This window comes from Solanum verrucosum, unplaced genomic scaffold, assembly GCF_900185275.1.
Source record: "Solanum verrucosum unplaced genomic scaffold, falcon-dt-bn FXZP01000182.1, whole genome shotgun sequence".
Classification (NCBI taxonomy): Eukaryota; Viridiplantae; Streptophyta; class Magnoliopsida; order Solanales; family Solanaceae; genus Solanum; species Solanum verrucosum.
Genome location: NW_026020378.1, coordinates 1,303,863 through 1,330,832, shown reverse-complemented (window position 1 = coordinate 1,330,832; position 26,970 = coordinate 1,303,863). Strand labels below are relative to the sequence as shown.

At 32.6% G+C, this 26,970-nt stretch overlaps 4 protein-coding genes across 4 annotated transcripts; 1 reads left to right on the top strand and 3 right to left on the bottom strand.

The window, feature by feature from the left end:
• Nucleotides 1-362: 362 nt before the first annotated feature.
• Nucleotides 363-6,347, top strand: LOC125838495 (vacuolar-processing enzyme-like). The gene is made up of 9 exons (XM_049517532.1): nt 363-624; nt 2,849-3,013; nt 3,083-3,239; nt 3,996-4,081; nt 4,179-4,378; nt 4,771-4,819; nt 5,094-5,300; nt 5,593-5,799; nt 5,965-6,347. The coding sequence occupies exons 1-9, from the start codon at nt 430-432 to the stop codon at nt 6,145-6,147; spliced, it is 1,449 nt and encodes a 482-aa protein (XP_049373489.1). The 5' UTR covers nt 363-429; the 3' UTR covers nt 6,148-6,347.
• A 419-nt stretch (nt 6,348-6,766) lies between these two features.
• LOC125838603 (vacuolar-processing enzyme-like) lies at nt 6,767-9,975 on the bottom strand. The gene is made up of 9 exons (XM_049517659.1): nt 9,790-9,975; nt 8,898-9,062; nt 8,642-8,798; nt 8,140-8,225; nt 7,827-8,050; nt 7,626-7,674; nt 7,320-7,538; nt 7,034-7,240; nt 6,767-6,934 (listed from the first exon to the last, which is right to left on the bottom strand). The coding sequence occupies exons 1-9, from the start codon at nt 9,955-9,957 to the stop codon at nt 6,797-6,799; spliced, it is 1,413 nt and encodes a 470-aa protein (XP_049373616.1). The 5' UTR covers nt 9,958-9,975; the 3' UTR covers nt 6,767-6,796.
• Nucleotides 9,976-14,417: 4,442 nt separating this feature from the next.
• On the bottom strand, nt 14,418-18,077 carry LOC125838601 (vacuolar-processing enzyme-like). The gene is made up of 9 exons (XM_049517657.1): nt 17,896-18,077; nt 16,551-16,715; nt 16,295-16,451; nt 15,784-15,869; nt 15,460-15,683; nt 15,261-15,309; nt 14,925-15,137; nt 14,639-14,845; nt 14,418-14,555 (listed from the first exon to the last, which is right to left on the bottom strand). Exons 1-9 carry the CDS (start codon nt 18,061-18,063, stop codon nt 14,418-14,420), a joined length of 1,407 nt encoding a protein of 468 aa, XP_049373614.1. The 5' UTR covers nt 18,064-18,077.
• Nucleotides 18,078-20,649: 2,572 nt separating this feature from the next.
• LOC125838602 (vacuolar-processing enzyme-like) lies at nt 20,650-26,170 on the bottom strand. The gene is made up of 9 exons (XM_049517658.1): nt 25,997-26,170; nt 22,984-23,148; nt 22,735-22,891; nt 21,995-22,080; nt 21,669-21,892; nt 21,500-21,548; nt 21,157-21,378; nt 20,871-21,077; nt 20,650-20,787 (listed from the first exon to the last, which is right to left on the bottom strand). Exons 1-9 carry the CDS (start codon nt 26,162-26,164, stop codon nt 20,650-20,652), a joined length of 1,416 nt encoding a protein of 471 aa, XP_049373615.1. The 5' UTR covers nt 26,165-26,170.
• Nucleotides 26,171-26,970: the final 800 nt, after the last annotated feature.

Below are 26,970 nucleotides of genomic sequence, written 5' to 3'. Positions count from 1 at the left end.
TTTGTTAAGATTGTATAAAAAACAGTTTTAATAATTTTCACAACTTATTCAACTTTAGGCCATTTTTGTGCAAAAAGCACGAAAAAAACAAAAAACCTTTATCCCCAAAACCGTCCAGATTCTAACAATGAAAAAGACTTTAAGAAGTAGTAATGAAAAGAGAGGCTGTATCAGCAGCTACGTAAGAAGATTCAAATTTTAAAAAAGAAGATAAAATAACATTGGTCCACTTAATGGGACTCATCAACTACACTATTGTCTCATCAATAAAATAAAAGTGAAATTGAATCTTAGCCGTCCACGTACCTCACATGAATATTCTTTTTTACTCTATAAATGTACATATTCATTACGGAACCTTTTCTATAATAAAACACTCCTCTTTTATTTCTATTTTTAATTTTTAATTGTATTATCGGAGCTCCGAAAATGAATCGTTCCATCGCCGGAGTTTTGTTCCTGATTGCGCTCTCGTTAAACGTCTCCGTTTCCGAGAGCCGTAATTTTTTAAAACTTCCATCGGAAGGTTCTAGATTCTTCGATGCCGATGAGAGCGACTCCGTCGGTACTAGATGGGCTATTTTGCTTGCCGGATCAAACGGTTATTGGAATTACCGTCACCAGGTGATTATACAATTTATTTGCTATTTTTTATTTTACTTTTGAAGCTATTTTTGTTGATGGAGGATAGTATAAATTGATTGAATATATGTTTAATGTTTTATTTACCTTATGGTGAGTGGTTCAAGTGTCAAATTAGTGGGGACGGAGCTACAGTATAATTTATTATGGCTTCCATTGACTTTTGTAATAAGTTTAGTATATGCTTTTGTGAGCTAATAAGAGACTATATTATAATATAATATAATATATATTTATAATGGATAAGCTGAGGTGCACGCAACATGTCCCCCTATCTTGTCGTTTGATATGGATTCTTTTTTATTTTCAATGAAAGAGACTATTTTAAAATCCAGCCGCCAAAAGGATTTTTTGATATAACGTCTCGAACATGAGACCTCTATTTAAGGAATAACAACCCTATTTGATATGGATTTATCAAACCTATCAAGACAAGTTTATTATAACGCAAGAGGGACTTAACCATCTTTTGTGAAGGAGTTTAATTGAATCACCTTTTGAAAAATTACACTAGAGTAAAAATTAATTTGTTGTTTCTGGACTTTGGAGGGTATAAAGATTGAGACTTAACTGTATGGTATTCCCTCTGTCCCTAATTATTTATCTACTTTTGAATTGATGTAAGAAAACAATTAATGATATAGTAAGTTTATCATTTTACCTCTATTAATTATGAAGTGGATGAAAAGTTCTACATTTTTCAAAGTAATTAATCATTTAATTGAGGGTATAATAGGTAAAAAAGAATTGTTCTTTCTTAATTTGTCAAAATGAACAAGTAATTAAGGACAACTATAAAAGGAAAAATGGACAAGTAATTAATAACAGAGGGAGTACTTGATAGAGCTGAAAATGTGTGTCATCCGAATATTAGTTTGGATGTGGTAAGAGCTAGGCCACTATTGATGACAGTCATAACTCATAAGAGTCAAACTTGTTAAATCTTAATTTATCATCAGCGGATCACTTTGCTGTTGTGTAACCTTTTCCTTATTTGGGTTAATTATAACATGTTAGTGAGGGGTGTTAATTGTGGGGCTAACCATGATAGTGTATAACTGTATATTATCCATTAGTACATATTTATCTCGATTTAATATACTCATTTTAGTAAGGATCATTTTCAAGGAAGCTGGTGTGGGGTACCCTGCCACTGGTGTTAGTTGATATAAGGGGAAAAATGTCTGATATACTCCTCAACTTTGTCATTTAGAGCTGATATAAAATGACTTATATATACTCCTACTTATTTACAAATGGCTCACATATATCCTTTTCCTCTATGAAACATTTTTAAAAAAAAAACTTATTTTTGACTTTTTTTTTGTTTCAATGACTAATTTAGATTTATTATTTTGATGGTCAAATTTATTTATGTTTCACTAATATTTTGTAAAACTTATTATAGATGACCAAATTTTTTCTTCAAATACAAAAATTAAATTACAATATAGACAAAAAAAATAGTTTTAAATTATAATATAGCCACAAAAAAATAGTTCAATTTTTTTTCTTTACACTAAGGAATGAAAGAAAAGATTAAATAAGAATAAGAATAAGAATAAGAAACTCAAATAATGATAATCAAAGAAGTCAAAAATAATTTATGTACGAAAAAGATTAAAATATACCTTGAACTTTGCTATAAGAATAATATATACCCCTAAATGATTTAAGAAAAAAATTAAAAGTCAAAAATATAAATTTAAAACTATCTTTTTACTTCCGTTAAATGAAGGGTATATGTGAGCTCATTTTGTAACGATAGGAGTATATGTGAGCCTTTTGTATAACGGTAAGGGTATATATGACCCACTTTCATAACGAGAGGCATATCAGCTTGAAATGACAAAGTTGAGGGGTATATCAGACTCTTTTCTCTTGATATAATACTATTCTGTGGTGTAATTAAGGGGCCCTTTTCTTGTTTCTGAGTAGCAAGGTCTTTTACTTGTATGACCTTGCTAGACATACTAATATCTAACCGTACTAAAGTACTCCTGCAAATACTGGACATAATGTTAACATATCAAGAACAACTAAGTGTTAATTCTAACTAGTTGGTTACATATGTATGGACCATTCCTTTTCGTTGTTTTGATAAATTGAATTCGAGATTGTCTAGAAAATAAAAAACTTCTCTTGATTATGGGAATCCACATGGTTACTTATAGATTGATAATATGTCCTGCTATCCTTGACTCAGGCTGATATATGCCACGCATATCAACTGTTGAAGAAGGGTGGTCTCAAAGATGAGAACATTGTTGTGTTCATGTACGATGACATTGCAAACAATGAAGAGAACCCAAGGCAAGGGGTTATCATTAATAGCCCTCATGGTGATGATGTTTACAAAGGAGTACCTAAGGTAAGTTTATTTCCGTAAATTTTACATCTACCTAGTAATAACTGTTTCTGATATTGTCTCTTGAGGCAGGATTACACGGGGGATGATGTTACTGTTAACAACTTTCTTGCTGCTCTCCTTGGGAACAAAACTGCACTTACCGGAGGCAGTGGAAAGGTGGTAGATAGTGGTCCAAATGATCATATCTTCATCTTTTATAGTGATCATGGAGGTGCTGGAGTGATTGGTGAGTAGCTTCTTTGTACTTCTTAATACTGATTTGTTTCATGAAAATCTTTGATCCTTTCCCATATCTAGAAATGCTTGTTTTTATAGTGCTAGACAAATGATGTCTGCTGGTTCTTGTTCTTTTAGACAAACAGGACGTAAATTGGTTATGCATCTAACTGTTATCTATTGAATATGCAACAGTTCTTCAAACCACAGTAAATGTTTGGGAAACTCCTATTGGTATTGAAAAAAAAGGGCACTTGACTTTTACTATAGGGCAATTAGTAGTTTCTTGATTTTATCATAGACATATTATTTTTCGAAGATTCACAATGATTATCTACAAGCATATACCTTTCTCGAGTGGAACCTATTCGTTTTACCTGTTAAACTATATTCCCAAGATTAATATGCCTTCCTAATTAACAATAACATGTTTTAGTTTTTTGAATATGATATAGGCTGCTATGCTCAACAAGAAATCACTAGCTAAGTTAATTCAGAATCTGTCTCATTTTAGTGGTTTTATTATGTCTCTTATGAAGCATCTTCTGTTTTGAGTAATCACTGTTGTATGTGAAGTTCTATCATTTGTATGGATCATGAGTGAGTTGGTTCTTTTGGGGATGAATGAGACAGGACATGTTTTGTTGGATCAAAGTGTTGAAGGCTTGCTGTTGTCAATTATATTTTGCATTTGATTGGTCTTTTTAAATTGCATGAAGAATATTTCCTTCACTTCATATACTAATCACAGTGTCATGTTTTCTAGGGATGCCTACCGATCCTTACCTCTATGCCAATGATCTGATTGATGCTCTGAAGAAGAAGCATGCTTCCGGAACATATAAAAGCTTGGTGAGCTGAGCTTTAATATTTCCTGCAGACTTGTGCTGCTATAGGTTGTTTGAGTACTTTTCCATTCTCTGAGTTATTTCTTGTTGTCTATTTACAGGTATTTTACCTTGAAGCTTGTGAGTCTGGAAGTATGTTTGAGGGTCTTCTTCCCGAAGGTTTAAACATCTATGCCACAACAGCATCAAATGCTGATGAGAGCAGCTGGGGAACCTATTGCCCAGGGGAGTACCCTAGTCCTCCTATTGAATATGGCACCTGCCTGGGAGACTTGTATAGTATTTCCTGGATGGAGGACAGGTATATGTGGTTTTTCTGCGTTACATAAATGCCATGTGAAAAACTAGATATTCTCAATGTCTAAACAACGTCTGTATCAGCAGACAACTATGTTTGAAAAACTTTAGTTCATCGAGTCCTATAAGTATCTTTGAATACATTCTGTGATTCTACACCAGAGATCATATAAGAGTTGGTGAGTTGCCAATGCGAGCTGGGGCTTGTTATATGAGGATTTCTTTCCATTTGTTATTCCTTTACGTTCAACTTTTTTCATTATGCAATTATTAAATATGCCACTTAGCGACCTTAACCAGTTTAGATTAAGGCATAGTATAAATCTGCTTATGAAATTATTTTATTAATTTCAGCAGCATAATTTTTTGTTGACTCTGTTCTTTGTATCTGAGCAGTGACAGACACAACCTGCGGACTGAAACTTTGAAGCAGCAATATCACCTGGTAAGAGCTTATGGACATGAAGAAATGGGATAATCTATTATAGAATTGATGACTCAGTAGAAAAGTAAAAAGTAATAGTAGGAAAAAGAACTTAGAAAGTGAAGCCAATATCTCTTAGTTGTGCAAAGTGGGAGAAAGGGTAAAGGGAGGAAGTAGATTCCATTTTATATTTATTTAGCTACTACTGCGAATAATCTATGGGCGTTATTTCTGAAATGCACTTCTTTTTTATGATGCCATTTGAGAATTGTGTCTCTAATGCCTGGTTATGCAGGTCAAAGAGAGAACTGCCAGTGGGAATCCTGCCTATGGTTCACATGTCATGCAATATGGTGATGTACATCTCAGCAAGGATGCTCTATTCTTATATATGGGTACCGATCCTGCAAATGATAATTATACTTTTGTGGATGACAATTCCTTGCGAGTATCGAAGGCTGTCAACCAGCGTGATGCAGATCTTGTGCATTTCTGGTACAAGGTGTGCTCCAAGTTTTTATGATACAAGTTAGTATCCCATGGATGAAAGAAGTAATTTACCTAAACATATAAAACGGAAGGAAATAAAGGTTTTGATTTTTGAAGCACATTTGGGATACAAGTTAGTATCCCAAGGACGAAAGAAGTAATATACGTTTGCACCATTAGGTGCCAATGAGTAATTTAGTTGATAACTGAAGTTGAGGGATGTATATTGAGTGTGATTTTGTATCTGATATTCTTCACCATGTGATATCTTTCTGACTTATTGTTCTGTTTGTCTAAACTGGCAGTTCCACAAGGCTCCTGAAGGCTCTGTTAGGAAAACTGAGGCTCAGAAACAGTTAAATGAAGCAATATCACATAGAATGCACTTAGACAACAGCATAGCCCTTGTCGGTAAGCTTTTGTTTGGAATTAAAAAAGGTCCAGAGGTGCTGACTAGTGTCCGCCCTGCTGGTCAGCCTCTTGTTGACGATTGGGACTGCCTTAAATCCTATGTAAGTACACCAACCCCATTTTCATCAATATCTTTTGAATTTTCTCAAATTTATTCTTGTATAAGCTTGTATGGGGGTATGAGGCACAGATCATTGGTATTGGATATATTGTTAGTTTGAATGGTTTCATGGCTTATATTCATCGGCAATTCCTGTGTTGTACAGGTAAGAACATTTGAAACACATTGTGGATCGTTATCTCAGTATGGAATGAAACATATGCGCTCTGTTGCTAACATATGCAACGCTGGAATTAAGATGGAGCAGATGGTGGAGGCATCAGCACAAGCTTGTCCCAGTGTTCCATCCAATACTTGGAGTTCCCTCCAGAGGGGTTTTAGTGCATGATTGGCATGTAATGCGAAATATGCAACGCCTAGATGCTAGCAAAATTATTCATAATTATCAAATATGAAGATTGATATGGTGATTGTAAAATTGTTTGCTAGTGTAATTGCTTCCTTGTAAATACAGCTTAGAAGCACATCAGTATTGAGTGGAAATGTACTAGATGAACATTTCTTTTTGTAAATATTGTTATAGTTGGTATTGTAAATAACTCTTTACTATGCAAAAGTTCTACCTGAACAAACTTTCTTTCATCTATATTTTTCCCCATACTTCTTTTTGCATATAGAAGCTTTGGAGTGGTGAGAATGCAAATCATATTCAAAATTGTTCAAATAAGAAGGGCTTAAATTGTGTATGATAACTCGGAGAAGTTCTACATTCTTAATGAGTTGGTGGGATCTACTTATGCATGTAGTAGCTGCTAAAAGCTTCATCATTTCCAACCAAAAAAACCAGACAAAATCGAACTGAACAAGACTTGGTAAATGCATAAAAAATTAAGATGCCATTATAATTGAGAAAATAAAGCTGTAGTACATGCAAAATATCTGCTTCTAAGCAGTCTTTTTCTGAATGTAGCTATCAACTAAAAGAGAAAAAAATTGCAGTCAATATACTATTTGCCAACTGCCAAGAGTACCCTCTACTAACTTGAACATGCTTGAGCAGACATAGCAGCCATTTTCTCACTCGTAATCCCAGCATTGCAGATGTTGGCGATACCACGTACATGTTTCCTTCCATAAGCTGTTAATCTTCCGCATTCTACCTCAAATATCTTGACCTATTATAAGGAGTTGAGTAGTCATGTTCTCATCAAAAGAATAAAACACGAAAATACCACAGAAAACATTGCTTTTTTTTGGCCAAGTTAAATACTTACATAGGACTTGAGGCAATCCCAGCTGTCAACAAGTGGTTGTCCAGCAGGTCGAACACTGTGTAGTACCTCATTACCTTTTTCAACACCAAAAAGAAGCTCCCCTAGATGTTTTACATTGCTGTCCACTTGACTTCTCTTTGACATAACTTCATTTAGTTTCACATGAGCTTTATATTTCTCATCGGAGCCTTCAGGAGCATTGTTGTGCTGCAAACATTAAGGAAAAACATAACTAAAATCATGTGTAGGAAGATGAATTCTCCATCAAAAAGAGATAGGAACGTACTTTGGTGAGCAAATAGAAAAGTTCAGTACTGCGCTGATCCACATTCCTTGATGATGATGTCGAGAATGACTTTGCATCCACAGAGTCATGACTGTGATTTTTGGAAGTTTCACCCATATACGTGGCGAGAGGATCAAAACTCACCACTTTATCACCATATTCTTGGACATGGGAGCCATAGTTATAATATGTTAAGTCGGCAGCAGTTCTTTTTGCAACCTGAGAGACCAAATGAAATCATTGTATTTTTTAAACAAATAGTTTAGAGCATATACAATATTTGTCCATAACAATATAAACTCTTACTCGACTATACTGCCGATGCACGCTGTTAGTTTTTCGATCTTGTACATCACTGTTCATAGGTGCAAACAATAATTAGTTTGACATAATACGTCATTTCCAAGTATAAATGATAGGAAAAAAAAAATACAAGAATTTTTACTTGGCATACTCCTTCCTAACAATATGGACTACGAGAACAGAGGTTACAAAAATTGTTTATACCTATCTTCCATCCAGGCAACACTGAACAAGTCTCCCAAGCAAACACCCTTAAACTCGAGAGGGGGACACTGACCCAAACAGGAATCAACAGGAGTACTCTTGCCACAGTATGTGCCATAACTGTCTTCATCAGGTTTCGCTGCAGTCATGACATAAATATCAAGTCCTTCGGGGAGAAGACCATCAAACATGCTTCCAGACTCACAGGCTTCTAGGTAAAACACCTGAACATCATCCAACATAAAATACAAACTTTAAATTTCACTGATCAAACATTCGCGCAAGCCTGAAAAAACTAAAGCAAGCAAGTTACCAGTCTGTCATACGTCCCTGAAGCATGCTTCTCTTTCAACACGTTAACTAGATCATTTGCATAAACCAATTCTCCACTTGGCATTGCTGATAATAATAAAAACACGAAAACAATTATGCATATCCTAATCAGTTTCAAAGAATCACAAATCAAGCTTCGATTTACAATGAGTATAATTAGCTTAATTTTCCAATTACCTAACCATGTCATTAGGTGGCAAGTTCCTAACATCAATTACTTATACACATTCACAACTACAGCCACACTTGGGATTTGGAATTTGTCGTTAGAATGTGACATTTTCACAACTTCAAAATGGGGTTTTATTTCTCACACAATCATTCCACTAATACTTATTATGTTAGGAAGTCACATTTCTTCTTGATTCTAATTCTTTTCAGCAAACAAACTGGCTTTCTAAGATAATAACTACTCCCTCCGTCTCAATTGAAGTGTCACGGAGTTTAAGACTAAGCAAAATTAATGTGAGAAAGATACTTACCAATAACTCCAGTGCCACCATGATCAGCATAGTAGATGAAGATATGGTCATTTGGACCACTCTTCAAAACTTTCCCACTTCCCCCAACAACACCACTTTTGTTTGCAAGGATGACATTGAAAAAGTTTTTAGCATTAACATCATCTCCTACATAATCCTGCTTCAACAAAAAGAGAAGAGAAAACCCCTCATTAGCTAACAAACACTCTAATAATCTTGAAAATTTTCCAAGAAATTGAACTCAAAAAGAACAAACCTTAGGGACACCTTTGTAAACATCATGGCCATGTGGGTTATTGATGATGACACCAGGTCTAGGGTTTTTTGTATTGTTAGCAATATCATCGTACATGAATACGATGATATTCTCATCCTTAAGACCACCAGCCTTCAGTATTTGGTAAGCGTGACACACGTCAGCCTGAAATCATGCAATCAAGTTACATTCGAATTTTTGTAGTTGTCGTCCGCTTGTTTAACTTTAACACAAAGTTTAAAACAGAAAACAACATTATTAAAATTTGTAGACTATGGCTATAAATCATTAATAACAATATAAGAGTATTTTAAATTTAAATTGTTTTCGTTTGTACAAAGGTAATTTGGACTTTATTACTTTCTCTGACTTCATTCATTATATGTCTATTAAACACAAAATGTTGTAAAATAACGTGATTTTAGACTTTAAGTTGGTAGTAATTTGATATTTTGAAATACCAAAAGAGTTTAAAATTTTAAGTCAAATCAAAGTGTCATATTTTTATACTTATAAATCAAATACTCTGGATTTTTGTGGAATTCTTGATTTTCTTTTTTTTTTTGTGGTTCAATGTGATTCATCTTTAAGCAATAGTTGTAGGATAATCAAATTCAACTATCTCAAGACATGTATGACACTTAAAAAATCAATAATAGCCACATGATTCACAAAATACAACAAAGTTGATAGATGTTGATGAAGATATAATCAAACCACTCCAGTCACCACAAATAAATCGTCCAACATTCACATCGTCGTAAGCCAATCACACCAATAATGTCATTTATCCATCATCAAGACAATCAATCAACGCTTGTAAGAAATTGAATCATAAGAAAATGTTAGGTGATATATATTTTATAAAAAATAAATAAATTAGGATGACAACCTGATGCCTATAATTAGTCCATTCATTGGAGCCAGCAACTAGGACAGCCCATTTTGTTCCTTTTGTTTTTTGGGTTAAGAACTGAGAGATACTACGACCTTCAATATTAACAAATATTGAGACCAAAACAAGGAAAAATACACCAATAATACTATACCTAGATATCATTGTGTTTGAAATTAACAAAGAAACCAATCAATTAGGATGGAGAATATTGAGCTTGGTGTATGGCAAATTTATAGCAAATATGACAAGAACTTGACAATTATTTATTGCACTGGCATTTGGTTATAGATTATGGGGATATTAATTTTTTTTATAAATGCTTGTTAGACCATATCTTTTGAGGAATTAGCTTTAAATTTTTATTTGACCAATCTTTAAATAATTATTTGACCAATTTGACAGGATTTTCTCTTATATTTAATTAGTAAAATTACCCGCATCTCGCGCGGGAATTTAGTATCAAAGAATTTATAAAATAATATTTATAACCTATCAGTCATTAAAACCAAAACACTATATTATCTTACATACAAGATTACATAGTAAATAACATTAATAATGTAAAGGAAAATGATAATTATAACTAGGGGTGTTCATGGTTCGGTTTGGATCAGTTATTAGTTAAAGCCTAAACCAAACCAATTTAATCGGTTTTTAAATTTCTAAAACCAAACCATAGATACTCAACTCAAATGCAGAATTAAACAATAGTGAAGGTGCAGTTTATATAAATCATTTAAAATAGTAAGGAACAACTCAATATACATATATAAAAAGTAATATAATTCTGTGGGAGTTTCTTTAACCGGCAACCACCACTATGAGCTATGTGATGATACAACGTCTCGCCCACGCTGCTAGAACTGCCCTATAACTTGCCGGGATATAGAACACCCAACTATGTGGATCCACTAGTCTATGCTAAAAAGCACTAAGGAATCATCTAAAAAGTATGACCATTTAATTTATACCCACGTTGGCTACATGGTTTATGGAGACATTGAGTTGTTATAAACTCGTCCCCGCATCGGTGCTCAATACTACTCCCAAAATACTCAAGCTCATATGTTTAAAAACAAAAACTCTTTCTATGGTTTGAGATAATTACTCAAAAACTAGCTCAAACGCTCTCTTGGAAATCGGTGTTTCCTATCTTGTTTAAAATGTGAAAACATTTACTCATTTGGGAATACTTAGTCATCATCTACTCTTTTGAAGAAAAGAACTTCATTTGTTACTCTTACTCAACTCAACTCAAGTCTTAAAACACGTTTAAAATATTTGCAAAAGACTTCTTGAAAAGACTCTATGAACTTTCTAGACTTGGCTCTTAACTTTCCTTGAATTTGAATTTATGGATTCAAGGATTGTGATTTGAGATAGTAAAGATCTCGTGATGTTTAGAAGTGTTTTTAAATAGTTAAACATGAGAAACGATCAAGAATCTGGAAGCAAGTCCGCGACGCGGAGATGTATTTAAATATTTGGTCGCGAAATAAATTTTGAGGCAGAAGGGTCCGTGACCGCTATGCGACGCAGAGAGAAAATTTCCTATCATGAGGAACATGCGGACCTGGTACCCGGATTCACCCGACTTTTTCCTTCTTCGTTTTCTAACCCTAATTCGCCTAAACTCAGTTCTTTTTCTCAATTCTCTTTAGATTCAGATACCCAATATATATGCACAAAAATCTAACTCAAACAACTCAAGAAAACAACACTATAACCTCAATAAACTCCTTAATCTCAACCCAAATTCAAGAACGAAAGCAATTCAAGAACACACATCAAGAACATTCAAACTTCCAATCTTTTATGACGACTTCACGTTGAAATAAACATGTTTGGCACGTGGATGAAAGAGCCCAACGTTATGGAAGTCTCACATACCTCGTAGGATTGAATCCTTGGTGAAATCCACAACCAAATTCACAAGAACTTGACGAATCTTGAACTTTTCTTCTCTTTTCTCCTCTTGAGTTCTTTCTCCAAAAATTCTAGCGTGTTTTGGTAAATACGTAAACTGAACTAACTTATTTTAGACCCCAATTAAACTTCTAAAAATGAAATAAATTAATTGGGTATGAAAAAGACCACAATACCCTTCCAAAATCCGGTTTAGACTTTCCTTATCTAGACAACCCGACTTCAAATGGGGATATCTCCATCATCCAAACTCGAAATTGAGAAAACTCAGTGGCGTTGGAAAAATAATTAAAATATATTTCCTATTCTATCTTGTAGCACACCTAAATCATCCTGAGTTAGGAGTTATGGTCGTTTAAAGTTGACCCAAAACTCATACTTAGCTTAACTTTGTCAAACTTTCCAAATTTGATTATTTCCAAAAACGGTTTCTTTCTAATTCTAAGTCTTTCTAGTAGCGGGGTGTACAATATCTCCCCCTTGGGAACATTCATCCTCGAATGAGATTACTCTTAGTAGGATAAGGCGTAACATCTAACACCTAGCTCAAACACCCAACAAGCAAAAATGTAAATACAACATACCAACTTAAAATAAAAGCCAAGAAAAGAATTAGTACCTTAATTTGGAACTTCTCCAAATTCGAAGAGATGCGGGTATCTCTTTTTCATATCCTCCTCAGTTTTCCAAGTAGCTTCCTCAACAAACTAATTTCTCCACAGAACTTTGGCTGATGCTATCTCTTTCGTTCTCAACTTGCAAATTTGGCGATCCAGGATATGAACAGGAATCTCCTCATAAGAATATAGGATATCCTTGATACCAATATCTTCAGTAGGTATGATAAGTGAAGGATCTCCATGCACTTCTTCAACATGGAAATATGAAATACCGAATGGACCGATGCTAACTCTTGTGGTAGCTCTAACTCATAAGCTACATTGCCATTTCTCTTGGATATTCTATAAGGACCAATATACCGGGGACGAAGCTTCCTCTTCTTACCAAATCTCATAACACCCTTCATGGGTGAAACCTTCAAGTATACCCAATCATCTACTTCAAATCGTAACTCCCTTTTCCTAACATCAGTGTAGGATTTATGATGACTCTGCGCTGTTTTCAACCTCTCTTGAATGACTTTCACTTTCTCCATAGCTTAATGAACTAATTATGGTCCTATAAACCCAGCTTCACTAACCTCAAACCATCTAATTAGAGATCTGCACCTTCTCCCATAAAGAGCTTCATAAGGAGCCATCTGAATACTAGAATGGTAACTGTTGTTATAAGCAAACTTAATGAGAGGTAGGTGATCATCCCAATTACCCTTAAAATCAATCACATAGGCCCTCAACATATCTTCTAGAGTTTGAATAGTGCGCTCTGCTACACCATCTGTCCGAGGATTAAAAAACAATACTTAAATTCACCTTTGAAACCAGGCCTTTCTGGAATGACTTCCAAAATTGTGCTCCTTTATCTGAAATAATCGATACTGGATCCCCATGAAGTCTGACTACCTCTTAAATATACAACTTAGCATAATCTTTTGATGAATGTGTAGTCTTTACCGGTAAAAAGTGGGTTGATTTTATTATTCTATCAACAATCACCCAAATAGAATCATGCTTTCTGCGAGACTTGTGACTTTTAAAATGTCTTTCAGATATTTTAAGTTGTTAATTATTATTATTTATAATACTTTTTTGGTAATATTAAAATGATATGTGTTATTTTTTTTGTCCTAATATATGTGAGCCTGATAGAATTCTGAGAGTCAACCTATTTTATTATATAGCTTTTAAATATTTTAAAGCTTTTTAAGTCATTTGTAAATGATGTATGTTGCTTCCTTGATTGGGACTTTTCCATTTGTGATATATATATATATATATATATATAGAATTCCATGAGTCAACCTATTTTATTATATAGCTTTTAAATATTTTAAAGCTTTTTAAGTCATTTGTAAATGATATATGTTGCTTCCTTGATTGGGACTTTTCCATTTGTGAGATATATATATACATATTCTATATTATTTTAAAAGGGAGTTTATGCCCAAGTTCTACTATATAATAAATATAATATATAATATTGAAGAAAGTCCCAATCTTGAATATTATATATTATACTTGGGTATAAACTTTCTTTTAAAAGTCCCATAAGTATAATATATAATATTTAAGATTGGGAAAAGTCCCAATCTTAAATATTATATATTATACTTGGGCCTAAACTCTCTTTTATAATATAGTAGATAGATATATGTACTTGAGGAAATTGGAGAGAAGATGTAATGAAATTGTATATAATATTTATATGAAGAACAAAGAAGACCATGTAGATCTTTATCTTCACTCTGTACATGATATGTTTTTTCATTTTTTAAGGCAAATATTTTTCTTCATACCAAATACATGCACCGATAAAAGTATGATTGTAGTAGCTGCTCTTCAGCATTTCCCCCCAACAAAACAGACAAAATGGAGCTTGGATGGAACTGAACAAGACTCGGTAAATGCAAAAAAAAGTTAAAAAGCCATTATTATTGAGAAAATAAAGCTTTTACTACATGGATCCCGGGCAAAGATCTGCTTCTAAGCAGTCTTTTTATGAATGCAAAGGGAAGTTTTTAGCAATGACACAAACTGGCAAATCTACTATTTGTCAACTGCCAAGAGTATCCTCTACTAACTTGAACATGCTTGTGCAGACATAGCAGCCATTTTCTCACTCGTAATTCCAGCATTGCAGATGTTGGCGATACCACGTACATGTTTCCTTCCGTACGTTGTTAATCTTCCACAATGTGCCTCAAATATCTTCACCTATATATAGAGCAGTCATCAAAAGAACAAAACACGAAAATTGAACTTAAAACATTGCTTGTATCGCCGTGTTAACTACTTACATAAGACTTAAGGCAATCCCAGTTGTCAACAAGTGGTTGTCCAGCAGGTCGAACACTGTGTAGTACCTCATTACCTTTTTCAACACCAAAAAGAAGCTCCCCTAGATGTTTTACATTGTTGTCCACTTGACTTCTTTTTAACATAACTTCATTTAATTTCACACGAGCTTCATATTTCTCATAGGAGCCTTCAGGAGCATTTTTGTGCTGCAAACATTAAAGAAACACATTACTAAAATCACGCGTAGGAAGAATAATTCTCCATCAAAAAGAGGTAGGAACGTACTTTGGTGAATAAATAGAAAAGTTCAGTACTGCGCTGATCCACATTCCTTGATGATGATGATGTCGAGAATAACTTTGCATCCACAGAGTCATGACAGTGATTTTTGGAAGTTTCACCCATAAACGCTGCAAGAGGATCAAAACTCACCACTTTATCACCATATTCTTTGACATGGGAGCCATATGTTAAGTTGGCTGCAGTTCTTTTTGCAACCTGAGAGACCAAATGAAATCATAAATCTTTCCATTAAAATGGCATAAAAGAAAGCATAGGTATTGCCCAAACAAATTGCTTAAAGCATATGCAATATTTTTCCATAACAATAAAAACTCTTACTCGAATATACTGCCCATGCAAGCTGTTAGTTTTTCGATCTTGTACATCACTGTTCATAGGTGCAAACAATAATTAGTTTGACATAATACGTCATTTCCAAGTGTAAATGATCAGAAAAAAAATACAAGAATCTATACTTGGCATACTCCTTCCTAACAATGTGGACTACAAGAACAGAGGTTATAAAAATTGTTTATACCTATCTTCCATCCAGGCAACACTGAACAAGTCTCCCAAGCAAATACCATGAAACTCGCGAGGGGGACACTGACCCAAGCAGGGAATATTAGGAGTACCCTCGCCACAGTATGTGCCATAACTGTCTTCATCAGGTTTCGATGCAGTCATGACATAGATATTAAGTCCTTTGGGGAGAAGACCATCAAACATGCTTCCAGACTCGCAGGTTTCAAGGTAAAACACCTGAACATCATCCAACATAAAATATAGACTTTAAATTTCACCGATCTGACATTTGCGCAAAGGAAAAGAAAGCCTGGAAATTCTAAAGCAAGCGAGTTACCAGTCTGTCATACGTCCCAGAAGCATGCTTCTTTTTCAACACGTTAACTAGATCATATGCAAAAACCAATTCTCCACTTGGCATTTCTGATAATAATAAAAACACGAAAACAATTATGCATATTTTAATCAGTTTCTAAGAATCACAAATCAAGCTTCGACTTGTAATGAGTATTACCTTATATTTCCAACATGAATTACCTATACACATTCACAACAACAGCCACAAAATATCCAATTATCCATATGTTCTATAACCAAGTGTATAACATTCAATTGGGATTTGGAATTTCTCATTAGAATGTGACATTTTCACAACTTCAAAATGGGGTCTTATTTCTCACACAGTCAATCAACTAATACTAATTATGTCAGAAAGTCACATTTCTTCTTGATTCCAATTCTTTTCAACAAACTAACTCACTTTCTAAGATAATAACTACTCCCTCCGTCCCAATTGAAGTGTCACAATGTTTAAGACTAAGCAAAATTAATGTGAGAAAGATAATTACCAATAACTCCAGGGCCACCATGATCAGCATAGTAGATGAAGATATGGTCATTTGGACCACTCTTCAAAACTTTCCCACTTCCCCCAACAACACCACTTTTGTTTGCAAGGATGACATTGAAAAAGTTTTTAGCATTAACATCATCTCCTACATAATCCTGCCTCAACAAAAAGAGAAGAGAAAACCCCTCATTAGCTAACAAACACTCTAATAATCTTGAAATTTTTCCAAGAAATTGAACACAAAAAGAACAAACCTTAGGGACACCTTTGTAAACATCATGACCATGCGGGTTATTGATGATGACACCAGGTTTAGGGTTCTCTGTATTGTTAGCAATATCATCGTACATGAATACAATGATGTTCTCATCCTTAAGACCACCAGCCTTCATTATTTGGTAAGCGTGACACACATCAGCCTGAAATCATACAATCAAGTTACATTCAATTTTTTTTTAGATGCCGTCCGCTATTTATATTAACACAAAGTTTAAAACAGAAAACAACATTATTAAAATTTGTAGACTATGGCTATAAATCATTATTAACAATAAAAGAGCATTTTAAAGTTAAATTGTTTTCGTTCGTAGAAAGGTAACTTTTTTTCAATGGATTAAAAAAAGTGTGTTAAATTGGAACAGAGTGGGTACATAGTTCTTATTTCTCCTTTTTGCTTTTTTTTTTTTGACAACCAACACGCTAGTTATATTAATGCATAAAAAGGTTCAAGAGTTAAAAGATGTGATAGCATCACCTACAATCCATCTAGGGAAAGTAGAAAGCCAAACAACTTTGCGTACTAATGAAATAGAAAATTTTGCTAAATTATGTGCCACTAAATTCCAAGACCTTGGAATATGCTTCACATTGACCACTTCAAAGCACTTCATAAGGCTCCAAATGTCTTCACAAGTAGTTTCTCTCCCATGTGACTATAGTTCTTTGTAGTACCATATCCATCACATTTTTTGCATCTGATAAGATTTGCAACTTTGTCCTCCCCTTTTCTCTAGCATTCTCCAGCGCCATACGAATTGCAATTGCTTCAACAGTGATGGCTTTCCCAACATATTGAATTAGTTTCTCCGACTTCATTCAATATATGTCTATTAAACACAAATTGTTGGAAAATAACGCGATTTTAGACTTTAAGTTGGTAGTAATTTGATATTTTCTAATACCAAAAGAGTTTAAAATTTTAAGTCAAAATCAAAATGTCAGATTTTTATATTTATAAATAAAAATCAAATCAATTATAGTTGAATTTTTCAAACTTCAATTTTTGTGGAATTCTTGATTTTCTTTTTTTTTTGGTTCGATGTGCATCATCTTTAAGCAGTGGTTATAGGACAATCAAATTCAATTATCTCAAGACCTGTATAACCCTTAAACAATCAATAATAGCCACATGATCCACAAAATACAACAAAGTTGATAGATGTTGATGAAGATATTATCAAACCACTTCAGTGACCACAAATAAATCGTCAAACATTCACATCGTCGTAAGCCAATCAAACCAATAATGTCATCTATCCATCATCAAGACTATCAATTAACGTTTACAAGGAATTGAATCATAAAATTTAGGATGATAACCTGATGTCTATAATTAGTCCAGCCAGCGGAGCCAGCAATTAGGACAGCCCATTTGGTTCCTTTTGTTTTTTGGGTTAAGAACTGAGAGATACTACGACCTTCAATATTAACAAATATTGAGACCAAAACAAGGAAAAATACACCAACAATATTATACCTAGATATCATTGTGTTTGAAATTAACAAAGGAACCAATCAACTAGAATGGAGAATATTGAGCTTGGTGTATGACAAATTTATAGCAAATATGTCAAGAACTTGTCAATTATTTATTGCACTAGCTTTTGGTTATAGATTATGATAATGATAATTTTTCTATAAATGTTTGTTTCACCATATCTTATAAGGAATTATATTTAAACTTTTATTTGACCAATCTTTTGATAATTTTTCTATAAATGTTTGTTTGACCATATCTTATAAGGAATTATATTTAAACTTTTATTTGACCAATCTTTAAATAATTATTTGACTAATTTGATAGGATAATTAATTTTTAAAACTCAATTTTTTAAATTTTCAACTTTAAAATTTATGATCAAACAATTTTGAATTCATTGTTTTACAAGAAACTTCTTGTTATTTGTGATAGTTTGGTTATGTCATCTCATTGTTTTTGTACGTTTTTTTTTTTGTCTATTCGCACTTAGCGCGGCCATAAGGAAAATTTTCATATATATATATATATATAAAAGGTCTAAATTAAATTAATTTAACAACCCTCTTGGTCATAGTTAAAGAACAAATTAGAAAAACACTCACCAACTTTGGTAAGCAAATTTTCATCTTCCACTACTTTTGACTCCTCATTAATATCATCAATTTAATAATATTTTCTGATTTCTCGTTGATATAATTTTAATTTTATTCAAAAATTTAATCAATTGATATAAGAATATCCTTAATAAAAAAATACAAAGAAGATACAAAATACACAAAAATAACCCGAGATAATCTCTAAAAAATCAGTATTAAAAAAACATTTTAGATCATATTTTCTAAATTAATTTTAACATATACCATTATATTTTTTTATTAATATCTTGTAAATTACCTTTGACAGAAAAAAAAATTTAAGCTTTTTTTATTTAGTAAAAAGATAAGTATTTGGCAAATAAATTATGCAAAAAATGAAAAGAAAATGGAGAGGAAAGAAGAAATTGTATAATAGTAATTGTAAAATAATTTAGAATATTTTCTGTTTTAAAAAAAAAAATAAAGTTGGTCTCCTCTTTTTTTTCTTAATTAATTTGCTTCATTTTTTGGTCAGATAGAAAAAATAAAATGAAGGATATTCTTAACTTTAAATTAGGAAAATGATGTTAATGTAGAGGTAAAACATATATCATAAAAATAATGATATTAGTGAGGAGCCAAAATTAGTAAAAAATAAAAATTATTTTTGGAAAATATTTCAATTTTTTTTTAAAAAAAATAATTTTTTACTCCACCCCACCCCTATTCCCCCACCACCCCACCCCAAATCACCCCCGTCAAATATTTTTTTTTTAAAAAAAATATATTTTTGAAAAATATTTTAAATTTTAAAAATTTCGTTTTATGCCACCCCCTTACCTCATCCCCCGGCCGCCCACCTCCCATTGCCACCCTCGTCAAAAGATTTTTTTAAAAAATTATTTTTGAAAATATTTTCCTGGGTCAGATCTCAGGATTGAATTTTGAAACGGGTCCTAGATCAATTATCAGGGTTGATTTTCGGATCAAAAATTATTTTCCTAAAAAATATTTTTCTAGTCTCAAGCCAAAAATAAAAGATACTTTCTGGAAAATATTTTTCATTCACCAACTACATATTAAAAAATATTTTCTATTCACCAACCAAAAATGAGAAAATAAGTTAGAAATCCACTTGTTTTTCCAGAAAACATTTTCTTTGTACCAAACACACCCGTAATGAAATTGTATCTAATATTTAGGAAAAATTGCAGAAATCTCACATTTTAGTTTACTTATTACCATTATCCCCTATAAGTTTTACAAATCTCCAAAATCCCTCATTTTCGCGCATCAGATTAGTGTATCTCGCGCATCAAATATTGTATCATGTATAAAATGTACATCAGATTAGTGTATCATGTATAAAATGTAATGTATCTTACTTAACGATTAATGTATCTCGCGCATCAAATTATTGTATCAACACTTATATTATTGTATCCGTTTTGAGGGATTTCTGTAATTATAAACTTTTAAGGGCTAGATTGTAATTTTGCCTTAAAAAGTATGTGATTTCTGTAATTTGCCCTAATATTTATATGAAGTACAAAGAACACAATGTAGATCTTTCTCTTGACTCTGGAATGTTTTTCCATTTTTTTTGGCAAACATTCTTCGTCAATACCAAATACATCGACAAAATTATGATCGTATACAACTCTCTTCACTTACCACTTTTTTCAAAAAAAATCAAATAAGAAGGACAATAATTATGTACAATAACTCAGGTTAATGAGTTGATGGGATCTACATATGCATGTAGTAGCTGCTAAAAGCTTCATTTTCTTCCAAATAAACAAACAAAATCGAGCTTGGATGGAACTGAACAAGACTCGATAAATGCATAAAAAGGTCAAAAGGGCATTATTATTGAGAAAATAAAGCTTTAGTACATGGATACCAGGCAAAGATCTGCTTCTAAGCAGCCTTATTCTGAATGTAGCTATCAACTAAAACAGAAAATTTGGCGGCCATGACAAACTGGCAAAACATACTATTTGCCAAAAGTATTCTCTACTAACTTGAACATGCTTGTGCAGACATAGCAGCCATTTTCTCACTCGTAATCCCAGCATTGCAGATGTTGGCGATACCACGTACATGTTTCCTTCCATACGTTGTTAATCTTCCACAATGTACCTCAAATATCTTCACCTATATATAGAGCAGTCATCAAAAGAACAAAACACGAAAATTGAACTGAAAACATTGCTTGTATCGCCATGTTAAATACTTACATAGGACTTAAGGCAATCCCAGTTGTCAACAAGTGGTTGTCCAGAAGATCGAACGCTATGTAGTACCTCATTACCTTTTTCAACACCAAAAAGAAGTTCCCCTAGATATTTTACATTGTTGTCCACTTCACTTCTCTGTGACATAACTTCATTTAGTTTCACATGAGCTTCATATTTCTCATCGGAGCCTTCAGGAGCATTTTGGTGCTAAAAACATTAAGAAAGAAATTTATCAAAATCATGTGTAGGAAGAATAATTCTCCATCAAAAAGAGGTAGGAACGTACTTTGGTGAATAAATAGAAAAGTTCAGTACTGCGCTGATCCACATTCCTTGATGATGATGATGTCGAGAATAACTTTGCATCCACAGAGTCATGACTGTGATTTTTGAAATTCTCACCCATATACGCGGCAAGAGGATCAAAACTCACCACTAAATCACCGTATTGTGTGACATGAGAGCCATAGCCACTATGTGTTATGTTGGCTGCAGTTCTGTTTGCAACCTGAGAGACAAAAAATGAAAAACATAAATCTTCCATTAAAATTGAATACGAGAAAGCATATAAACAAATTGTTTAAATTAAAGCACATGCAATATTTGTCCATAACAGTACAAACTCTTACTCTACTATACTGCCCTTGCACGCTGTCAGCTGTTCGATCTTCTACATCACTGTTCATAAGCGCAAACAATAGTCACTTCCAAATGTAAATGATTGAAAAAAAATACAAGAATCTATACTTAGCATACTCCTTTCTAACAATGTGGACTAGGAGAAAAAATTGTTTATACCTATCTTCCATCCAGGCAATACTGTACAAGTCTCCCAAGCAAACACCCTGAAACTCGTGAGGGGGACACTGAACCAAGCAGGGATCTTCAGGAGTACCCTCACCACAATATGTTGCCCAACTGTCTTCATCAGGTTCCGATGCAGTCATGACATAGATATCAAGTCCTTCGGGGAGAAGACCATCAAACATGCTTCCAGACTCACATGCTTCTAGGTAAAACACCTGAACATCATCCAACATAAGATAGAGACTTTAAATTTCACACTGATCAAACATTTGCACAAGGTCAAAAGAAAGCCTGAAAAACTAAAGCAAGCGAGTTACCAGTCTGTCATACGTCCCAGAAGCATGCTTCTTTTTCAACACGTTAACTAGATCATTTGCATAAACCAATTCTCCACTTGGCATTGCTGATAACAATAAAAACATGAAAAATCAATTATGCATGCATATCCTAATTAGTTTCAAAGAAGGATAAAAACTAGGTGAGAATCACAAATAAGGTTGTTTGCGATCTCTGCCTATCTACACTCTTTCTGCCTTAAAGGTACCTTGAATTTCAAATGTTACTGTTGCGCTATTGAAAGTGAGCAAACGTTATATCATGTCTTCAGTCAAGGCACAATAGCTAGTAAAATTTGTAATCTAGCTATTCGGAAGCCCTCTTGGGATCAAACATTCTAACCTTCCCTATTGACACACCATAAACTCATGGTGGCAGGAAAATGCTTGTAATGATTTTTATAAATTGATCTAACATATAACACCTATTATTATTATATGTTTGGTTATTTGGAAAGATACTTGTGCTTGCAGATATGGTAAGCAAAAGAAGTTTAGCCGGCCGGTACAAAAAGAAGCAAAAGAAGTTTAGCCTATTATCATTGTTATAGGGGAAGCCATGCAATCAACAGGCAGATTGGTTAGCAAAAATTGGCAATGAAGTCTTCGACTAGCAACACATATCTATCGGCTCAATGACTTCCTAATGGTGCTAAAGGACCCTAATTACAAGAGACAAGTTCCCAGTATAAGGTCAAAATTAATGTGAGGAAGATACTTACCAACAATTCCAGGACCACCATGATCAGTATAGTAGATGAATATATGGTCATTTGGACCACTATTCAAAACTTTACCACTTCCCCCAACAATACCACTTTTGTTTGCAAGGATGACATTGTAAAAGTTTATAGCATTAACATCTTCACCTAAATAATCCTGCCTCAACAAAAGAAAAGCCCTTATAAGCTAGCAAACACTCTAGTAATCTTGAAATTTTTTCCAAGAAATTAAAGCCAACAAGAACAAACCTTTGGGACACCTTTGTAAACATCATTGCCATGTGGGTTATTGATGATTACTCCAGGTCTGGGGTTTTCTCTATTATGAGCAATATCATCATACATAAATACAATGATGTTCTCATCTTTAAGACCTCCATTCTTGAGTAGTTGGTAAGCGTGACACACATCAGCCTGAAATCATACCATTAATTTACGTGATACTGTTTGACTTAACACAAACTTTAAAAAAAAAAAACTTGGTAGTCTAAATGCTTGACTATTATGTAGACTATAAATCATTTAAGGATAAAAAGTGAATTTTAAAATTAAATTATTTTTATTTATTTTAAGGTGACATTCTTTTTAAAACAGATTAAAAAGAAAAAATGTGTCTCTCATTTAGTCGATCTTGATAGTCCAAATACGAGAAGTGTTTTAATCTAGACACTCTCCAAGTTGATAGGATTCACATGAAAAAGAAAATACAAAGGTAGAATTTACCATCTTTCTTATTAAATCATGAAAAATCATTTCATCAGGACAGGTCTTGTTCATGATGGTAAGCAAGGGAGGATTTAGTAAAGAAATAATACCGCTTTATACTATTATAGTCCCAGGTTTGGTGTATAAATTAGTACAAATGTATTACTATATAGTTCTACTTTCTCCATTTTGTTTAGTTTAAGTATTTCTTTTTTTTTTAATGAGAAATTCTAGGTCCTTAATAGATGCTTAGACTTTTATTACCTTCTCTAACTTCATTCAATATATGACATAAAATGTTGTCAAATAACGTGTGTATTTCAGCGGAAAACAATAAAAAATGAAAAACAGGCATGTGATTTTGGACTTAAATTACTTTAAAGTTAGTAGTATACTAATTCTTTTCAATATGTATACCAGTAACGTATGGCAGTAATTTGTATACTAATAATTAATAGACACATGCATTCTACAACTTAGAGAGCCAACTATATATTTCACCTTTAATGTAAGTTGAATTATAAAATTAGGTGCATGACTAAAGTTTATAAAGGAAAAAAGGGTGATTAAAAGGTTACATCAAGATTGTTATGTTGGGATTAATTATGCTAGGATTAGTTATTCTGATACTATTTTTAGTGAATGTTTGATTTATTATATTGAAAATAATATGTATTGCGTAATTTCTAAGAATAAGTTGTTTATTTATAATAAAAAAAAATATCCTTGATGAGTGTAAAAGATGTGAAAAATGATGAATAGATATTTTTGTCATTTCAATTATTTTATCCCGAAATAAATTATTACAAGATTATTATTTCAAATAGGTAGAGATAACCAAACAAAAAATTAAAAGGTACTAAAAATTTTATCCTAAATTATCCTTCTTTTTCCATTACATTTAACGTAACTTATACACGAAGTGTTAGAAATCAGTATACATCATATGATAGCCACTTAAAGTTGTCCTCATATTTCATTTGGACACCTCAATTAAGGCTTGTACCTATTGAACACTTTTACCATTTCGGATTGATACCTATTTGACATTTTTTTGGCAATCATCCAAAATATTAAGTGTGTGAGTTACACTTGCGATGACATGGCACAAGGACGAATCAAATTATGACATGTGTCATTTGAATCCAAAAAAATTATTTAAAAATATATTTTAAATGATAAAAGTACAATAAAATTTTGTACCCCTAAAAAATCCACCCACCCACCCACCCAAACCTTCCCACGTTACCCATCAGACCCGGCGTCGTCTTTTTTACTTCTTCTTCTTCTTCTTTATCATAAATTAACAATGATAGATTATTTAGATTCAAAATTTTAAAAAACCTTAATAGTTACATTATTGCCCAATTAATCCAAATTCTTTCCATTCTACCCATCAGAACAATCACTCTTTTCTTCTTCTTTTTCTTCTTTATAATAAACAGATCAAAAATGGCGAAATACCCATTTTATTTTATTTGAATAGCATCAAAACTTTCTATTAGTTACCTTTATCTTTTTCTCATTAGTAATCATTTACCACAATTACAATAGATAATAATAACAAACTTTTGCTTGAAAAAATCAATTCATATTTTTTCCATCGGAATAAATGAATGTTTGCGGGAATATTAAAGATGTAGATCTACATAAAAAATAAAAAAGAAGGAAAAACAGAAGAAGAAGAAGAAGAAGAACGGGAAAGGGTGAGAGAAAGAGAGAGGTGGAGGGGTGGGATGTGGGGTGCGCCTGTGTAAAAAATTTTATGAAGATGGTGAATGAGAATAGTACAGGGGTGTAATTTTGGGCTGGGGAAGAAGACTACAATTCTAAAAAAAATAAAAAATTCCCTTTTCATTAATTTTGATATATAAGTTAGAAAAAAAAAGAAAAATTATTAATTTCAATAGCTTTAAGCGCCTAAGAGAGTGTAGCACACATTTTTTGACATGTCAGCATTTTGTGTCTAATAGAAATGATTTTTGAAAAAATAAAGTGTTCAATAGACATAAAGATAAGTTGAAGTGTTTAAATAAATTATGCGGACAACTTTAAGAGGCTGCATATGACTTATGTTGTCCGGGGTAAATGCAAGAATACTAAAATTGGAGCATTAATAATCAAAAGAAAGAATCTCATCAATTATTTAAACAATGATGGCATCTTACTATCATCAAGACTATTAACCGATGGTGAACATAGTCCGGGTTGGTTTGAATTTTTTAAAAATTTCAAATCAAATCAAAGTGTCCTATTTTTATATTTATAAATCAAATCAAATCAATAGTAATCAAAGTTTTTGGATCTCATGATATTTTTTTTTATGGTTCGATGTGAATTGTCTTTAAACAGTTATAGGACAATCAAATTCAATTATCTCAAAACATATATAACTCTTCAACCATCAATAATAATGAGATGTTTCGAAAAAATACAAGAAAATTAATAAATATTGATGAAGATATTATCAGACCACTTTCAATCACCACAAATGAATCGTGAAATATTCACACCATTTTCAAAATTCACACCAAATAATATCATCTAGGATGCTAACCTGATGCCTATAATTATCCCAACCATTGGAGCCAGCAACCAGGACAGCCCATTTGGTTCCTTGTGATTCTTGGTTTAAGAATTGAGAGATACTACGACCTTCAATATTAACAACTATTGAGACCAAAACAAAGAAAAATACTCTAATAATATTATACCTAAATGTCATTGTGTTTCAAATTAACAAAGAAACCAATCAACTAGGATGAGAATTATATTGAACTTGGTGTATAACAAATTTATAGCATCCTTTAATTTGTGCCAACAACACTAAAGACGTACAAAGGGATTCACAACGTAGAATTCAAAGGTCTTAAAAAGAGAACAACCATAGGAACTCACGAAAATATGTCAACAACTTGACGATTATTGCAATAGAATTTGGTTGTAGATAATGGCATCTATTTATCTTTAAATAGTTGTTTGATTATAGATTTTAAGAATTATCTTTCAATATTTATTTGATCATGAAATTTGATATAACTGTCTCTGATCTTTAATTTTTTCAACTCTCTTGATTTTTGGGACTTTCAATCACAAAATTTCAATATTTTTCAAATAAAATACATGTCCAAACACAACTTCAAAAACTTGAAAATTTTAAATTTCAACTTCAAAATTTATGATCAAACAATTTTTAATTCATTGTTTTACAATAAATTTCTTGTTATTTGTGATAGTTTTGTCTTGTCACCTCATTGTTTTTGTATGTTTTATGTCCATTGGAGTAGGCTGATATAAATAAAGGAATCAAATGCCGGGGAGCTTAATTAAATGTTACTGTATTTTTTGACTAACAAAACAGAAAAATTAGTAAATTTCATTGTTTATATATGGATTAATAATCTCATACTTTAATGAAATAATATATAATATTTATATTCAGGTCAATAACAAAGAAGACGATCTTTGTCTTCATTCGAGATATGTTATGTTTTTTTCATTTTTTTTAATATGTAAAATAAATAAATAAAA